This window comes from Cataglyphis hispanica, chromosome 14 (assembly GCF_021464435.1).
Source record: "Cataglyphis hispanica isolate Lineage 1 chromosome 14, ULB_Chis1_1.0, whole genome shotgun sequence".
NCBI classification, from domain to species: Eukaryota; Metazoa; Arthropoda; class Insecta; order Hymenoptera; family Formicidae; genus Cataglyphis; species Cataglyphis hispanica.
In genome coordinates, this window is record NC_065967.1 from 4874465 (window position 1) to 4895212 (window position 20748).

At 32.6% G+C, this 20748-nt stretch overlaps 1 protein-coding gene across 1 annotated transcript; it reads right to left on the bottom strand.

Moving 5' to 3' along the window:
* Window positions 1-118: 118 nt before the first annotated feature.
* Window positions 119-20748, bottom strand: LOC126854431 (aquaporin AQPAn.G-like). Its single transcript, XM_050601155.1, has 4 exons — window positions 20209-20748; window positions 18220-18407; window positions 3502-3645; window positions 119-1611 (listed from the first exon to the last, which is right to left on the bottom strand). The coding sequence occupies exons 1-4, from the start codon at window positions 20225-20227 to the stop codon at window positions 1210-1212; spliced, it is 753 nt and encodes a 250-aa protein (XP_050457112.1). The 5' UTR covers window positions 20228-20748; the 3' UTR covers window positions 119-1209.

The window sequence follows — 20748 nt, forward strand, 5'->3', positions numbered from 1 at the left end:
AATTATATTTATGTATTATAAATCAATTAAAATATGAAATAATTTATTCTTATTATTACTATGAAAAGGAACTGAGAGAGGAAAGAATTCGCAAACATAAGAACTCATACGCGGATAATACCGATGAGAAAAGAGTATATTTATTAATGTTTTCATTCGCACTCTGTGCGTTATATGCTAATTAATTCCTAGCCTATGCTAATATATATTATAGATCGATAAAAAATAATTAGTTTGATTTCTCGATATAAGCTAACTTTAATACAATATATACAACATTTTCAGAGTGGGAAGCGATGTACTGGCGAATATAGAATATATTCGATTGATATAATGATTTTTAATTACAATAAGATTATGTTGATGATTATAGATAAAAAAGCTATCTCTTGTTCTATGCACATTCTAGAGAAAAATACATTTAATTTCTTAAGGTAAAAAGGTAATAATTTAAGAAAGAAATCGATTCGATATATCGAATACGCATTATTGTATAATAATAATATATATGTGTATCTTTTAGTCCGTAATATATATAACATGATCAATCTTATTAAGAATATAATATTACAAATTAATATTAATATAACATTAATCTTTATTTGTCGTTTACATTATATACACAACACAGTATTATACAATAACGTCGATATATTTTCGATTACCGCTTTCCCATTAAATAGCACCAACTAAAATGAGTTTCTCTAAATATTAAAGATAAAAAACTAAACAATACTATTAAATAGCTGACGAGAAGATCTTCATATCTGTAAATACGTAAAGATTAATATATTTCAAGAAAATAAAATATTTAAAAATGACACACATAATAATATATATGTGTGTATGTGTGTGTTGAATATACATTTACATATTACGGAGCAGTTTTGATTCAAAGAGTTCCCAATTTTCTGAACTCTTTGATCTACAGCGGGTCCAATATCTTACATATACATATACATATACATATATATATATATATATATATATATATATATATATGTATATATATGTATATATATATTCCCTGCAGAATCCTATTCTTTTACAAACAATTTTGTCATGTGCGACAAACAAATATAGTCAAAATCATCATTTTCACTACATTCTTTTCTCTTTATTTACACCTGGGGAGACTTCCGACTTTTAGTTCTTCGCGGAATTATGAATAGGTTCCGTCTCTCACGTTTTAGAATCCCCAGGATCCTCTCAAAAATCGTACGAACCCTCGTCGTCTTCCCTGTTGGCCCTCAGGCCCATCCTGTACACGCCACCGGCCAAGCAGCCCCCGACGAGCGGACCCACCCAATAGATCCACACGTTCTGATACTCATCCAAGACCACGGCCGGGCCCAGAGTCCTGGCGGGATTCATGCTACTGCCGGTTATGGGAACCGCCGCCATATGAGCTGCCGTGATGGTCAGACCGATCGCCAGCGGGGCCCAGCCCTTCGTATCGGACCTCTTGGCATCCGTCACAGCGTGCACCACCAGTACCAAGAGGAACGTGATGATGGCCTCCACTACGATACCCTGGGACATGGATACGCTGTTGCCCAGCGCGGTGGCGCCCAAGCCACCGTTGGTCACTTGTGTCTTGGGTATTATTAGCTGGGCAGGGAACGATGCGATTTAATCAGATGAGGGAGAGAAACTTGTAATTGCTATATATATGATAAAAATTTCTTAAAAAATGAATCCCGTAATACTTTATTCTTCGGAAATTCCTTAATTTTAATATCACAAAAAATACATAATTAATACTCTGGTATTAAAATTAAATTTACAAAAAATTGAATTGATTTAGTTTAATTTCTGAGACACACATATTTAAGATTATATACTCAGATAAAATTATTTGCTCGGATAAAATAATATGCTCAGTGTGATTTTAAATCATTTTATTTTTATATTTACTAGAATACTATAAACGCGGGCAGAATAGATTATATTTTGTATATTAAATTTATTTTGTATATTATATTTATTATTTTGATTGTATTAGAAGAAAAATAAAAACAAAATAAATATCCTATTCTGAGAAATGAGAAAGAGAAAAAAGCTTAATCCTCACATATTTTTCCTCCTCGATGCTAGCACCTTAACGAAGGCATTTGCCGGGCGAGGAAGTTTAAATACTCTAATGAACCTAAGAACTATGCCGGCAGTAATATATAACGTTTTCGAGTAAAGCAAATTTGATCGTTCTGAGACCGATTAACGACGTCATATATTCCGTCTTGGTTATTAAAAGTATTTGAATTATTAGATTATTAGATTAATCAAGATATTTCAAGTAAGCGTTTGATGATTAATCAAGGCAAAAAATCTTGTGCTTTGAAGCCAAAATAGCGCCAAAAACGGAGCATGAACTTTATAATATTTATATTATTATTAATATATTATATATATATATAATACTTAAAGAAAAAATAAAAATATTAATAAAATATTTATATTTTATTTTTTTTACTTAATTGATAATACTTGCGAGTATCGATTAAACATGTCTTTTTTAAGAGCGGAAATAATTAATGAATTTTTATATATTTAAATAATTAATTTATTGATATTTTTATATTTAAACCATTTTATATTGAAGCCGATAACATTTTTTTAGTAACCAGGAGACAAGTATTTTTTAATACCGTTAATTACTGCTAAAAATCGCAGCTTATATAACAGATCTAACACATTTTTTTGACAGCGTTAGGATAATGATAGAGAATTTAATAATCAAATAGGCTTATTTGATCAAATTAATTTGGATCGTACGCAAAATAATATCGCATGCACGCACGCACGCACGTGCGCCGCTTGTTCTCTCGTGCGTGACCCAGCCGTTGATCGTTTACGCGACTAGCTTTTGATGTAATGGGTGGTGTGCGATTAACGAAGAAAGAGAGAAACGGACCTTGACCTTGTGCAACGGCGATTTAATTGATACGGACAAGACGGAGCTCCGCGCAAAATCGAAATGACAGCCTATCAACGATCGATTTCACGCTTCGACCGGATGATCATTACGATTGCGCGTGTAGGGCACACACGTGCGTACGTAAGACGCGCTCAAATAAAAATGTCATGTACATGACCCGCTGACCCCTCTCAGAATACATTTTATTACTTATGACTTATGTAATACGATTGAGTGTCCAGCAATAAATTCGAGATAATTTCGATTGATTTTAAAACATGATTAAGGAAATTAAATCTGAAAGATGACGATCAAAAAAAAAAAAACTTTGATGCATCAAAGCGTCATCTCTTCTCTTCAATACTTGATAAAATGAAATTAGATTAATTTAAACCGCATGTCAAATTCGTTTCTTTTCTTCCTTTTTTTTTAAGCAAGCAAGTTTTTAAAAAATCGATAAAAAATAATTTAATATTTAACATTACTTTTATTTTATTTTATTTTATTTATTTATTTATTTTTTTTTTTAAGAAAGATAAAGCATTGCAATAAATTTGAATCAAATTAATGAATAAATTTCTTACCTTGAGAACGGCGGCACCCGCGATAGCGCCGCAACATTGACAGACTATATAACTAACAGTTTTAAGAAAACTGCAATTTCCGCTGATCATCAGACCGAGTGATACAGCCGGATTCACGTGACAACCAGAAATTGGACCTAAAACCTGGAAATTCAAAAGTGATTGTACACTGTTAATAATTTTTTTTATAATAGCCTATTATAATTGATTTAATATAATAATTACAATATTAATAACAATAACTATATTATGTGGTTACGCAAATTTGAAGATAAATTAGAAAAAAAATATATATATTTTTTCATTATCAATGTGTACCATAATTTTTATACTATTATAATGAATTATAAAGTCACGCTGTATATGATACGTGTCCTTTTTTAATTACTAAAATTTTATTACTTATATATAAATTTTATTATTTATATATAAATTTATATATAAATTTATATATATATATTTTGCTATATATTTATATATAAATTTTGCCATATTTCTATTGTATCATGTTGTTATATTCCTGATTAGAAACGCGTGGTATCATCTTCATGTGCTTTTCGATCGACGAACTTGTGACTAATAAAACTGTGGGCCGTTTTCTAAAGTTTGTTTCGTAATTCATCATGCGATCTCACGCCCACCGCGAGGAGAAAGAAAGAGAGAGAGAGAGAGATAGAGAGAGAGAGGGAGGGAGAGAAAGACGAAATTTGCTTCTCGGATTTATCTCGAACGATTTCCCAACGATCAACGTTGTCGCGGCGGGCGTTTTGACAATCTTGCAGCGTGTCACTGCGTGTAACGCCTGCTTGTAAATTCCTCTTACGTACCCGGCATGTAATTAGGTGGGGATCGCATGAACGATTCATAATGATCTCGCGAAACGTCCGACCATCTCGATGGATGGATGACACAGTCTGTTTACTCTTTAGGAATATCTCTAAGAATATCTTACGCAAAAATATACTTTACAAATATATTATACAGTATATTTTTTATTTTTAAACTAATACAAATAATAAGGCGAAAAATAGTCGCCTAATCAAATGAATAATAAATGAAAATAATTAGAAATTACTGAGCTTCAAAGATTGTATAGTTTTATTATATTTATTATATTTTTTATATTTAAATTAAAATATTTATAATTATCTAAATACATTTATTAAAGCAAATTAATTATCAATAATATTTAATTTTTGATAAAGTGAAGAAAAAAGAATTTTAAATTATTATAAAAAACACTATTTTTATTTATTTATAAAATATGCAATTATACAATTTATAAACAAATGTTTACATATATAAGAAAACTATTACATGTGACACGCAATACAAATTATGCAGATAATATGAATGTACATATACATGTATGTGTAACATATACATATATACATGTGTACATGAGACCTAGAAATGCGCATGTAAAATCAATTCTTTAATTCATTCTGCTTATTTACTCGCAATGTCTTTCTAATATATTGTTTTTCAATTTCATTTAACAATTTTTTATCTTTTATGATTTTACTTAATATATATTTTGAACGCTAATTAATGCTCCTAATTAATATCGCGCGATAATTATCGTCGCGATCTATATAGAATTGAAAACCTATGATATCATGACGATTGTTAGTATCTTCATAAACTAAAGCAAATGTAGTGCATCTAGAACAGTCAATGTTTGATTCATAATAGCATTGCATGTGCTTGCTAATCGATAACAGATGTTAACCGCGATAGATGAAATCGATCTAATTCAACTACACAGTTTGCAAATTGCTTATAAACATAGTTTGCGAATTACTGAAAAATATATATCCAGTATTGACGCAAACATTTTACATTAGGTATAATTACATCCATTAAATTGTTGTACGATATAGTAATTTTATTGTGCGTATACAGTAAAATAAATCAAATGATTTTATAAACAATAAATTTTATCAGTGTGTCTAGACAAATTTTGTCAAAAAATTCTCTGAAAATTTCCTATTTTTCCAGGTATTTTTGTTCAAAATTTCAAGTAAAGGAAATATTTAAAAAATTTTTTAGTGCAATTTTCTAAAATATTTTTTTTTTTATTGTAACTTGGCTTGCTAACTGCTTATAATATAAAAGCAACATTATCAAAGAGAGAAGTTTTCAAAAAATTTCCGAAGTCCCAATAAAATTCCATGAGAATTCCCTGATTCTTTCACATGCAAAAGAAATCCCTGAAGAGAATTTCAGTTTTTTCCAAGGAATAAACATCCTGTTTTACATAATTATTAGATTATTTTATTTTACACTATATAAAACTAACTAGAGACAGATTGTTTTATAAATAATATATAATATATAAAATACATATATAATCATAGAGAAAAAGAGAAAGAGAGAGAGAGAGAGGTTTTTTTAATAAAAATGAATGTGTATGTGTAAAAATAATTATCCCGAAACGATCGATATACATGAGTGTCCTCTCCTCAAATTTACGCAAACACACGTATCTTGATCTCAGAATCATTCGAATTAATCCGACACGGTGCGCGCAGACTCCACGGCGTCGGATTTATCTAGGTTCAGAGTCCGGGGCTCGGGATATAACGAGGGGCCCGACGCACGCGGCCCAGTTCTCATGCACGCCGGCAAGGTCTCGTCTCGCCGCGGGCGATCGGCACACATATGCGCCGACCAGGATTACGTAATCGTTCTTTCTCTCTCTTCTCTTTTGTCCTCCCCTTTATCTTTCTTCTTCGATTCTCGTCTCCGTCAATTCGCACTCATCGATTCACTGATTATCATCGATTCGCGCCATATCGATATTGTTAATCCTCGTACGGGCAATTGCCCGTTCGAAAGAGTTAATTGTCAAATTCGGGTCGAAAAATTCGCCGAAGATCTCGTAATAGAAATCCCGATCTTATCGCGGAAAAAGATATCGCGAACAAATGTCCATGGCATCCTTCACACCTATCATAATTTTAATGAGAGCCTCTCTTTAATCACGGATTTCATAATGAAAGATTTTGGTGGAGAAACGAATCGCAATTGAAGCGGGCGAGATCGACAATCGAGAGAGAGAGACAGATTCTTTTGTGTCGGCCTCCGAGGAGGTGGAGGAGAGAACCGAGCGAGAACGTGGCCTTGTTGCGGCTTGCCAGGTGAAATGAAAAGTCCCCCTGGCTGTTGCACGGACTTTAATTGACACGTGCTCGCGCGACGTATGTCTGTCTCTCGGAGAAGAGATCCGTGGAGTTTATATATTATAAAGCGCGTCTCGCGCCTGTATGTTTAATGCGCGAGTTTAAAGGGGAAAGTTATGGCCACTTTCCGCGACTCATCGGCCTTCACGGCTCGCAACATTGTTCCGAGAAAAGTAATAAACGAGCCACCGCGGACGCCCGCGCGAAATCCTCGCGTACAATCTCGGAGTCTCCTTTTCGGGGATTCTCGGTCCTATCTATCGGAGCGATCGCGATATTCTCGTGCCGAAATGTCGGGATTTTTTTCAGCTCGATATACGACTTGGGGACGAGGCCAACACGGGGATTTCGCGACACGCGTGTTAATTTCTAAGATTTTTATCAAGGATCTTTATCTTCGATGAAGTTGAGGAGAAAAATGTGACGAGTTTGCTCCTCTCTTTTTGGCGTGGCTGTTTGCGCGAGTCGTTCGACGCGGCTCTCTTCGCGAATCTTACGCTTCTCGACTTCGTTCGCGCTTTCAAATTACAAGTCCGAAACAGAAAATAAAATTAATTTCCAACATCCGTTCCGGTTCGCCGTAGATCGTACGATCTCGAATTATCGCGTCGTTTCGCGCCCTCGGGGCCTTACGACCCACAGCCCGCAGTCATAAGCCGCGCATACGCGTTCCCGCGTGCAAAACGCACAGGATCGAACTCAAAGGGGGAACAATATGCCGAGACAATCAAAGAATATGCAACGAATATAATAAGTAATCACTAATAAAATAAAGAAGAAAAAATAACGAAATAAAGAATAAAGATAATTGTCATATTGTTCTCCAATAAAGATATGACAGATATCTTCAGACATTTAATCACTGATACATTATTTGAAAAAAGTTTAAGATAAAGAATATATTTCAGTTGAATTTATTATGTATATTAAATAATTGTATTAATTAAATTTTATATAATAATTATTTAATTTAAAAAATATGTGAATTATTCTACATTTATATTTTATACTGTCAAAAATAAATTTATTCATTATCAGGGATAGAATTTATCACGAAGAGAAATAAATCCGAATCTGAAGAATGCACATTTGTTACACACGTGCCGCGCTCCTTCTTCCAACGTGCACGTGTCATACGCGTTGCTGAAACTTCATCTCGAATTAACGGCGAGCAGGTGCAAGAAGGATCGTACGCGCGGCAAGTTGTTCTAGAATTCGCGCCCGATATAGGCAGATGTTGATCGCCTTGAATCATTTTTCTGTCTTTTTAGACGGATCATCTTTGTTGTTATCGTATATTATTATATTACCGAGCTCGAAGGCTACTGAAGATTTCTTTTCTTGTTTCGGCAGTAAAAAAATCGCAGTAAAACCATGAACTTTCGAAATTACACGCGTGCGAAATGAGGAAAGTATCTTAAAAGCTGCTGCCTTTCCTTTTATATTTGCTATTTAAAAAAAAAAAAATCGTTATGTAACACTAACAAAATTAATAATAAATTAATAATTATATAATGTTATATTTATATATGCGTGTAGAAAAAATGTTGTAATATTTTAAATATATATATATATATATATATATATATATATATATAAATGATAGAATAATAATTATCTTCTGAAAAATTTCACGTGTATCACCAAATTTATTTCAATCATTAATTAGCTGTGATATATAAAAAAAAATTAATATTCTACATATTAAGAAAAATAATAAAATTTTATTAGATAAAACATTAGATAGAACAATTAAGATATTCGAAGCGATTGATGTAATTCAAATGTCGAAATATAAATTCAATCATCATTTAACTCGGAACTGAAAATCAAGTGACAAGTGATTTGTGGAACCTAAAGCAATAACGGTAATGAATAATAGCGAAGAAATGGGATTAAGATGTTGAGAAAGTGTTTCACGCTAATAAAATGAAAAGGATATCGGGGATCCAGCATTAACGAGACGCGGGTAGTTTGTGACGCAAATTACGCGTCTCTCTCCTCCTTTTCGAGAGACGAGTCGTCATCGTTCGTCGACTCGTTCGTCGAGCGTTAAATACGACTGCGAGCGAGCATTAAATAATGGGCTTCGCCGACGTATTGTCAGTAATTACCGTAAGGTGTCTGGGCTCTCGTCGTGCCGTTACAAATTCGTACACGTTGTCGGCGGTGCTCCTGCAGCGCGCGAGACGCAGGATCGGATTCGCAAAATCCTCGGAGAAAAATCTAATCTTGATGATTACTCCAGTATATCTTTTTTACATAGCGCATTAAAATATATTATAATAATTTCGCTATTTAATAAATATAGCGCAGCGATTAAAAATATATTGAAAATACGTCGATAATAATTAATTAATAATGATTATTAATAATAAAACCTTGAGAAATTTAACCTTTTTATTATATACATCTATTAAATTTATTTTTGACTGTATATTCTATTATGTTATAATTTATAATTAATAGGTATATATAATAATTTATATATTTTGCAATTATATATTCATTATATTCAGAATGATTAATTATTTATATATTGAATATTATATATTGATATATATTAAAGATTTAACAATAGAACGTATATAAATGTTTTATCTTTAAAATTCTTTAATATAATGCATCAATGTTTTAAGAAGTCGTATGACTGGAGAGTATCGAACCGATCATAATTCCCCATCAATCTGTCTTTATCCTTTCCAATGCGGGCCTGTGTGTAGAGACATAATTGGGCTGCGTGACGCATACGAGCTGCAAGACGTAGGACAATGATCTTTCGCCTGTGGGCTTACTTGCGTAACAGCATGCACGAGGGAGCGGTACGTCTCGGGGGCCCGAAAAGGCCCCCAACTGGATGGCTCTAATGTTTGCCAAGGAATACGCGGCGCTCTTACCGCACAAGTGATTTTGTCTTAGATAAATCTGTATCCTAGATATTCCGCGCGCGCTCAGATACATTAAGAAAGAAGAGATATGTCTGATTAAAATTTTTTTTTTTTTTATTTTTTTATCCTTCTTTAAACTTCTTGTTTTTTATTTCATATAGAATCTTGAATAACAAAAAAAAAGAAGAGATAACGAAAACTTTGTATTATATTTTTATAAAATTATACACTTGTATATAATTTCAAATTTTAATATTATTTTATGGAAATTTAAGTTCTCTTTTATCTTCTTTAAATTTTATCCTTAATCTTATATTAAGTTTTCAAGTTTTCATGTTTCATTTTATCTATATTTTATTTTATATTATTTTATCTTTATATCATATTAATGTCACTTTTTTTATTTAACATGTAATATTAATTTTATAAAATTATTTTCGAAGATGTCTCTGTTTTTTTCTCTCTTGCCATGTTTTCAATGTCAATACCTATATTTTACGTAAATTTATCGTTCCTCGAATTTTGACCTGTCAAAGTTTGACATTTCGAAAATCGTCGCACACAAAATTTTGGGAAACATGGCAAGCTCTGAATTATCTAAAAGCAGTCGCATAAAAATGACGTAATTTTCTTAGGCTCGGGAGAAAATAAAGTATCGAAACGTAAAAGTGTCGAAAGCCTTGGCCCGGCTCTAAAATCAATATTGGCGAGCACACGAGTTTTATGCAAATTCCTCCGAAAGAAAACAATGCGGCACGTCAGGCGGCACATATTGCACAAAACTTGTGGGACGTAAGACCGCGAGAAGAGATGAAGAACTACGAGGCAATGCTCGAGAGAAATATCTCTCGGCAAAACAATTAGCATTCGTCGTATGTTCCATTCAGCGAGAGGCGATTTATTAATTCAACGTCATAAACGTAGAACGAGTAAGAATGTGCACCCGTCGCTCAGTTATCTCGCGAAGCAGGGCGATCTAAGACGCGAGACAGTAGCGAAGACATTTGTGGCGATTACGCGAGCAAACCCAAGATGCTTATCTCACGCGCGCGTGTAATTAATAAGGCACTCCCTCTTTGTGGGTGACTTGTAAAAATAGAGCCCTTTTACCTCACTCATCATCTGTCATATTTTTCGTTTCACTAATTTAATTACGTTGGCAAAATTAAATTAAAAAAATAAAAATTTATCAATTTAACTAAGTGAGACATAAATAATCTAACAACCAACGCCCCGAACAATAATTCACCCCTAAATTAACAACAAACATCTTCAATCATAAAATTTTAATTAATATATTTTTCTTTTCGTTGTTAGCCAAATCATTAAAAAATCGACGCAAAAATTAAGTAGACATGCGATTTAGAGAAAAATATTTTTTAAATTTCAAAATTTTTTCCGATCTACGTGTGTATTAATTAATATCGATTATGTACATGGAAATCAATGTTTTAAGTGAATAAAATTTTAATTTTAATTTTAACGATCGAGATAAATGATAAGTAATCAAATTAAGATTAAATTGAAAATTGAAAATTTCGTAAATTTTTAAAACGTTCTATATTTTAGACAATATATGCACGCACATGCTTACGTTATGCTTCGAGATCTCGTTCGCGAATATTAATTTGTTGAAATCAATTCGTTCCAGGCTCTATCATCTAGTTTAACGGCGCAACAACCGATGTTCTCCAAAGAATCATCTTTGGTTGGTTGCATCTCCAGCTGTTGCGTAAGCATTGTGCTCTCGTCCCTCGCTCTCGCATATTAAAGAGCCGCGCATTTGCGTATAATGCAGGGCGAGATGCGTGCGATTTGCATTCGGAACAGGATCGACTGTGACTTTGCACATCTACATCTCCCTTCTCCCTCTTTCGTTCTCCTTTTCTCTCTTATTCCCGCCCTTCCCATTTTCTCCTTGCTATCTCGCTTCGAGTCTTCGCCCTCTTCCTTTACGAACTTCTCTTTCTTTTTATTTTCAATACCTTAACCGGCCCGCGAAAAAGAGACGGCAGAATGCGAGATGAGGAATGACCGAACTGCACAAAGTTGCAAGTGCACAGGAGGATTTTTTTTTTCTTTTTTTTTATAATAACGCTTACGCAAGCTCGACTCGCGAGTTGCTCTTCTTTGTCTTTGAACTCGTTTTTTAACGACCAGGTTTTAACGACCAAGTTTTAACGACCAGGTTCCGGATTGAATTTAAACAACCTTTTCAAATTAATTATTGCATTGTAAAACAAATTTTAAGTTTTTCTTTAATTGAATTTTTTCTATTGATAATAAATGCCATTTCCGTTACAAATACATGTATAAAATATGAATAGATAATGAATTTTTCTATACAGATAATTCCTTTTTTAAACTTTACAAAAAATTTAGTAAATTTAAGAAGCTTTTTTATGAAAATAAAAGAGAAAAAAGAGAATTAAACAATTCTGAAATTAGACAATAAAAAAATGCTGCAATTATACTTAGAAAAAAAAAAAGATTTACAAAGCTTTAATTAAAGCTCTAATTAAAATTATATTTCAATTATCTCGAAATGTTAGAAAATTTTAATGTTTCGAAAAGTAAAATTGATATCACTTAATTGATTCGATTTAATTTATAAGAGCGGTTGAAAAATTTGGGAAGAAGGGAAGGAATGAAGACAAAATATTCGTTGAATAAATTTGAGACGACGAAGGGGAGAAGAGAAAGACGATTGTGTCGCCGACGACGCAAGGTTGCACGATTTTAATCGTGGCGAATTGCGGGTTTCGCAAGCTAATGAAAAGTGCGACATGCGCGTTTGGTGTTCGATGCTTTTTGCCGGGACCTGCATCTCGAGATCTCATTGTCAGCGTACTCGTGTCGCGTCGAAGGAGGAACATTTTCCACGAGTATTTATTAAGAAATGCTGAAAAAATATCAGTATGTACGCAAACAAGCGTGATCTAAGATCAACGTGAAAATGTTTACACTGACGAAAAACGTTTGAATAGAAAAGTACATGCAAACTTATGTTAATTTGAATTTTATTTAATTAAATGTGAATTAAAGTGACATAAGAAAAATTGAATACAAAACTTGCTTTAACTTTTATTGTATTAATTATATTTATAAGTTCATATTTATATTTTATAATGAATTATTTTTAAATTGAAAAAAATCTTAATATCGTTTTATATTAATGTTATAAATAAAACAATCTTAAATTATATATAAAAATTTCTACGTGAATCGCAGGTTGCAATTAATGCTAATGTTAAATTCGTACTCAATCTGTGTTAAAAAAGATCGCACGTATTTAATATTTAATTTAAAATTCCATTAAATGAATTATATCAGATTTATATTCAATTTTATTTGCATAGAAACTAAAATAAAAAGTTATAAATTTCTTAATTCTTAATAATAAATAACTTATCTACTAACCGTAAGCACATTAATTTAAAAGCAGTATGCAGTAAGAAGTGCGATGTTGGCGCAACCGTTACGCTAAGAGGACATCTCTTGTCGCGCACCAGATCCGCGCGATAATTATCTTGGACAATTATTTTATCTAGATAAAGACGCGCGCGGAGTCTCTCAAATATTTTTCCACCGTTACTCGTTAATATCTCCTTTGTCCGAGTGTCCCTTTTTCTTTCTCTATCAACGAGAGAAAACTCACTTGACATTTCTCTATCAATAGCGGCTTTATTGAGCGACGATTGGCCGTGTACAGCCCACTTGTATAAATTATGACTTTTATATCCCGGGACAGAGAGAAACAGAGTCGGAATCTATAAATAATGCGCGACATCCGAGGGATGTGTCCGTCTCTGTCGCGCCGGCTGTGCAAAGAGGCCGGGACAATAAAGCGCGATCGTCAAACAGCGAGACAATATCGCTATCGTTGCCCGTTAGACCATAAAGAGGGACTTAGCATTCAATTTTCGCCTGAATGGGACGAGTCGAGTCGAGGACGTGTCTTAGATCTCGAGCGAGGATTTTCGATTGAGTCGCGTTTTAACGAGATGACGCGTGGTTAAACGCGCTCGTGGACGATTATATCATGATTGAGATATAATTGGATATCAGAGTTGGAAAGAAACGCGCACGTGATGTCAACTCTAATGTCAAAACGTCAATTGGTTGCGATCTTATAAACGTACAAATTCTTACCAGGATAAAAGAGATATGTTGAGCGCATACGAATATCTAAGAAAATATAAATCATGACAATGATCTTGTTGACGACTGCATTAATCAAGTTAACTTATAAAAAAAAAAAATAGATAATTTTAATTAATTTAATATTTTTTCCACAGATTTTTTTTTTAAAGCAGTAAAATGTAAAATTAACTTAAAAAGCAAATGTCTGAAAAGTTTTAAAAACTTCTGAAATAATTGAAAATTACATATTAAACAGATAATAATGGAAATAATGATATATAAAAAAATAATTATATTTTAATATTAATAATATAAATGTGTATATATGTGTATAAGGGTATAAAATCATATTAATGTAATATAATAAAAAAATTTAATACAATAGCATTTTTTTTAATTAAGAAAACAATAAAGATACAAACAATTATATATATGTAATATTAAAATTATAGACACAATTTTATCAATACTTTTTAATTTATTAATATTGCTTGAAATTATTAATTGCTTAAGATTGTAAGAGGACTAGACCACTATTGTCTCTCAATTATTACCCTCAATAAAAAAAAATTTGATAGCCAAAAACAATTAATCTTTTTGATTTGGGGTCTCATTATCTGTCCTTCCCTCCCCCTCCCCTTTCCTCCTCTCTTCTTGAAGAAAGGAAAAGTAAAAATTACGCGACTTCTAAAGCATCGTGTAGACGTTCACATCCGTGCCGCGGGCTGTCGGAAAGTCAAGTATCAAAAGGGCGACGTACGGGCGGAATAAGAGTGAACGCTAAGTCTCTCGAGCTCCAGCACTCGAGTAGGTTGTCAGAAGCCTTCGGGGCACAGTTGCACCATCTTTGCGGACGGAGTTAGACCCCCTTGGGCGAACCGACGGCCTTATTTACCCTTCCACTACGCTGGGCCCGGGCGGCCCACACGGGCGCGTATGTGCCCGTGTACGGTTCAATTAAAACGTGTTTACCGCGACTAAACGCGAAGTTCAAGAATCCGATCCTTTGGCGAGAAAGAAGAAATGCCGAGCGGAAAACGCAGATTGGAAATGCGAAGATTGTCAATACCGATGAGATGACCGATATGGGATAAATTAAATTTAAAATTTATTTGCTAATTAATCGACGCAACTTTTGTGATGAAATGAGATGGAAGTGACCAAAGATACGCGTACATTTTGCACACGCATATTTTATTAATATTATTAATTATTTTATATTACTTAATTATTTGTTAATTTATTTATTGAATATATTAATTCATTTTTAAAAAATTTACATTAACTATATTTAATTAATAGCTAATAATGTATATGTTATGTAATAAATAGAAAAATGAATAAAATAAATATAAAATAAATAACAGAAATGATAAAAAAAATTAATAAAAATTAATAACATTAAATAAAAACTTCACGTATGTGTTTTTTTTATTTAAATCGTTTTCGAAGAAGAACTGACGAAATAAGAGTTAATATCATTTAAATATAGTAATATTCATTAATATAACTATGAAAATTATTTAATATAATTAATTTTCCCTTCATTTTCTTTCCTTTCTGTAACACTCGCATGTGCAGCTCGATAATTTTTTTCAAACCTCCAACGTTCGATTACAGTAGTCATCGAAAATATTCATGTTGGTCAACGAGCGAATCATTCATCTCCTCGTGATCGTGTCGCGCGAATCCTGATTGATACAAAGGAGGCCGCTCGAGTGCTCTTCGCAAATCGACCGGCCGTTCGCCGAAAGTTCGCATGTCGACAGAGCACAGTGCGCTATAAATTGTTTCGAGGACGAGGTCAGCTCGCGAATTCGAAAGGACGAGTATGGTTTAAGGATGAGAGTTTCCTCCCCGTTCCTCCTCAATTATCTAACGAACAATCAGCGATTCGCTTATCGAAAAAGTGCATACTCACATTAAAAATGTAATTGAATGGAAAATTTGCAAAAATTTGCAAGTCGAAAACTTTAAGCGTTTCATATAAATTTTCTGGGTTTATTTTCTATTTAAAAAATTGGAAAATGATTGAAAAGAGTAAATATCTCACACAATTAATTCTATTCAAATTATATTATTATTACACTTAACTTATTTTTATTATCACATATATCATTCTAGTCTCTTTCTATTTTTTATAATCTATTATACTAGTTTCATATTTTTATATATATGTTTTTCTTCATTTCTTTCTCTTTCGCGATTCGTAGTAATAAAAGATATAAGAACAAAAAAATTAAAACGATAGAACGATCAACGTGGTATAGGAAATGCTAAGCGCGCATAAAATCGCGGAAGATTACGGTTCGCGGAAAGAAAAGATTTCCACGATTGATCGCGCAATTTCGTAACGAGGCAATTTAGGCGATATAGTTGCTGATAAGAATTAATCACGCGCGAGAATCGGATCGCATCGATATCGAAATGCGGCGAACGATTATCCTGCGATATCCGATCTCGATCGAATCGCTATTAAAGATTCATTTGCCGGCGGTTATCTTATCTTCTTCTTTTGCAGAACGGTGATTTCGATTGGAATATGACATATTTGACGTTTTACGCGAGAAATTATCTACGCTAAAATATCGTCCATGATTTCTTTATACATGAATGCTCGATCAAACAATAAAAATCACGAGTTATCTTCTTTTTTCTTATTCAATACTATTTAGATATTTAATTAAAATATATTAGTGAGAAAGAGTTATGTCGAAAGGGGCCATTATGCGGCGAGTCAAATCTCTTATTCTCCTTAAGGAAAAAGATCGATTCACGAAACGAGAGTGAGAGTACGATTAGGTGACTGAGTGGCAAAACTTTAGCGAAGTGAATGGAGATCCCCCCACTCTCTCTAGAGTGCTCTGTGTCCTGTCTGTTTGAAATACAGGGCGTGCGAAAAAATTGTGTCTACAATTGTGACTGTTCTGTGTATATTTTAAATAATAATAATAAAATTCAACCACATACACGCAATTGTAAAATTGCAACCTCAAGTATCGTGGAAAGAATTAATAATTATGCAGTTGTCAATCACACAGTTTTAATTGTACACACACAGTCGCAATTACAATGACGACAAAAGTTACTGCATTTGTTACTCGCTGCCATTGGAACACAAAATACAAAAGGGTCGCGCACGTTTAACAACTTCTACAGAATTCATACATATTTTTACAGACACGACGATCTTTTAAGAAGCGCGTGTCGCCGATCCATTCAGCGAGTATTCGAAACATAATCGTGATCGATGTGGCTCATTTAGCAAGCGCGAGGAGCAGGTTTTACGCGCGAGAGATGCTATACAAAAAAACGGTCAACACAAGATATGTTAATTAATTATTAATCGTGACGTAACAAGCGAGACGACAATACGCACTTCTTTCACGTATGTGTGTCTTCGTTAAATGCAAATATCATTAAAATATCGTCGAGAGGATAATGTTATTCCTTTTTTGTAAAATCTCCCGCTGTATGCTGCAAAGTCTTTTAGTTCATGAACATTTTTGTGCGAAACTGTTGCTTTATCTGATATTAATTCCCACTAAATGGGAATCTTTGCAATGCAAATTTTTATATTGTGCATTAATTAAATGAATTAATATACAAATTGTTTTACTTTGCGTTGCTCAAAAGATTTGATGGCTATTGCATATCGTCAATTATTTTTTAATTTTTTTTATTAATTCCTTTTAATATAAAAAAAAAAGAGAGAACATGTGTGTGTAAGTTATACATTAATAAGAAAGTTAAATTTTCTGCTATTAATTGTTATAAAAATACAGATGAAAGTGTATACGCGCAAATAAATTATTATTGCAAATAAATTAATTGATCAATATAAATTAAATATTAAACTACATATTTTTATTGATATAAATATTCGAGAAGATAAAATGAAAGAATACTCGCATACATATATGGACATGCTTTTTACGAGCAAAGATAAGAATTTGCGCGGATAATAAAATATTCTCGGTGAGTAAATTTTAGTTCGTATGCATGTCGTTGTATATTCATATCACAATTTTTTAATATATAAACTTGCATATTTATTTTGGCGATTAAACTCAAACAGATGAAATACTTAAGAACAGGATAATAGAAAAAGAAAAGAACTTGTCATAATTTTGATAAGACAGTATCTTCTACTTCTCTCTTACGCAAAAACATTTTTATCCTATCATTGCTTTTCTTTTATCGTAAAGTATACTCTCAAAACTGCCTGTTATTTACAACTTTGTCTGTTATCTATTTATTGTGATGAGAATTAAAATTTATTAATAATTTAAATCTGATTTATTTCATTTAAATTTACTATTTTATTTTAATTTCAAAAACTAATTAATCAAATCATTGATGAGCAAATTCTATATTCATAAAATCTTCAAGTTTAAATTTTTTTAACATAGAAATTTCAAACTTTAAGAATATTAAATTTAAAATTTTATATGTCTTTAGTTTTAATTATTTAATTTTATTTTTTTAAAATAAACACTTACCTGTGCCAAACTTGCCACAGCGAGGCCGAAGGTAAATGCAATGTGCACAACAGTCGGTGCATCCTGCCACGTGACGCAGGAGGCGCAGCCTAAGAAGACCAACAGGAACGTGCCCAGGATTTCGGCGAACAGCATCACCAGGAAGTCGAGCTTGGTGACCTCCTCAAAGCCGACAAACTCCTTGACACCTGTAAAAGAAAATCGAAGAGTTAAATCTAACTGTAATCCATTCTATTTTTCCAACAACTTGAGCATTTGAAAAAATGTTTCCAATTTCTATAACTTCAATTTTCGCAACAGTAATGTAATATATTATTAGATTAAATATCTATTTCATTAAAAAATATTTATATGGATTCAGTTTCACAATAATTTTTGTACTTTTTGAATTTAAAATAATCGAGTAGAAAGAAAACAGTAATTTTTGTGACCCTCTTGTAAGAATTTTTAATTAAAATTTTATTTTATCGAGTACAATTTTTTAACTCAATCAAAATTCTTGTAATTATATTTTTTATCATTTTTATATTTTTTTCATTTGAAGTTTATTAATTGATTTACAGTTTATATTATCGTGTACATTAAATTAGAGAATTTAAAAGTGTGACAAGATAGATAATTACAAAGCTAACTTCTTTTTATCACAATATCAAATGATATATATAAGAAACATGTGTCTCTGATCGCCTATTGAAGTGTAGTGGAGTGGATTATACAGTTGTGATTAAAAGGCGCGATTAAAAAACATTCACGTGATAACGTATCCAAAATAATGTTTGATACAAATTAAAGATGAAAGTTAAGTGTCCCCGACGCATTATCGTGAGGAATTTCCCGAACATCTTTGAGCGGCAAAGCGCTTTTAAGTACGCCGATTATTGCGAAATAATCATTTACAATACATTTTATAAATTCTAATTGTTATAATTTCTAATTATTAATATTCCTTTAATTTTTAAATATTTTTAAATATTTTTTAATATGTTTTAATATTTTTAAAAATTTGATTTTGGGGTATTATTTATTTTATCAATAATATAATTTATTTTAACATATAATATAATTAAAATAAAATGTCTATAAAGCAAATCGTCATTTTATACGATTTATTTGATAAGATTTAAACAAATATAAGATTTTAACAAATAAAAGGTATTTTTTTCCTTTCTCACGACACCTTGTAGACGGGTTTTTTTCAGATCGCAATGGTAGAGCAGTTTGCCTATGTAATTTACTACTCAGTTTGCCTATGTAATTTACTATCCAGTTAACAAACGACGCATATCTTCGTTTGTATGCATCGTCACGATAAATACTACCTTGAATTCTTCCACCTATCATTTTCATTGATCGCCTACTTCCTCTTTTTTTTTTCTACACATGTGATCGGGATAAAAATTATATGTTAATAAATGTTTCCGCATCTTTAAAATACTTTAAGAAATTTTAATTTCATCCGTAACATTTATCGGTACATTTTTGAGATAAGCGCAAGTATTATTTTTTTATATGTGTAACAAGTATTTTATGTTTATATATATTTTACTTTTACAGGATAGAAATATATTTTGCTAAAATCTTCGAATCACTGACCTGTGAGGCAAAAAAATTTTTACTATCTAGCGCCTCTTATCGAGATCTTATCTCTCCTTGATTAGATTCTAAGGGGAATGCATATGAATTTTATACGAAATAAAAAATAACGCATTTAAAAAAAATAAGATAATTTATGATATAATAGAAAAATATATTAAATATCTGAGAAAAACAAGATAATTTATGATATAATAATTATAAAAAGTTCTAATAGAGATATAAAGATAGTCAATGAATTTTCTGCCCAGTAAACATCCATCTGTTCTCATTCACAACTCTCGATATAATTTTTCATCACGTAAAAAGCAAAGAATATTTAACCATTGATATGTTGTTCTTGCAAGCTTGTTCCTCAACATCTTCGACCACAATCAATAATCCCGCGTCACATACCTTTCCACTGTTTGCTCATGATTGCTCCAACACCCTAGCGATCAGTTCACTCTACCACCCCTTTGAATTTCCCTTGAATTTCCTCGAGGAAGTTACCCACGTCGGCGAAGACGAGCCGATTTCAATCTCGCACTCGACAACCTCCAGGCAGAAATCACCTCGACAACGTTTTCAGGCGTATTTGTCACTAAGTTTCAATTAGGAAATTTGAATAATCGAAGTATGTTTACGCGTGTGGGAAAAACACGAAGAGAGCGGAGGACCGGCACTTCCCGCGCTATCGCGAGTGCACACCACGTGAGAGAGATTCTGGACGACGTACGCGCGAGTTTCGCCTTCATATATCGTTTGCGTTCGCCAACCACGGGGTCCTCCCTCTTCCCAAACAACGCGCGCGCGCGGATCTTTCTGCCGCCCTCCTGTCACCTCTTCGGAGTCTCCCACCGTACGTGCGGCGAAAGCTTCTTGAGGAAGGAAGAAGTCGAGGATCGCTCGTACACGGGGTACAACAGACCGAGATTCTGTCGTTCTCCATCTGTC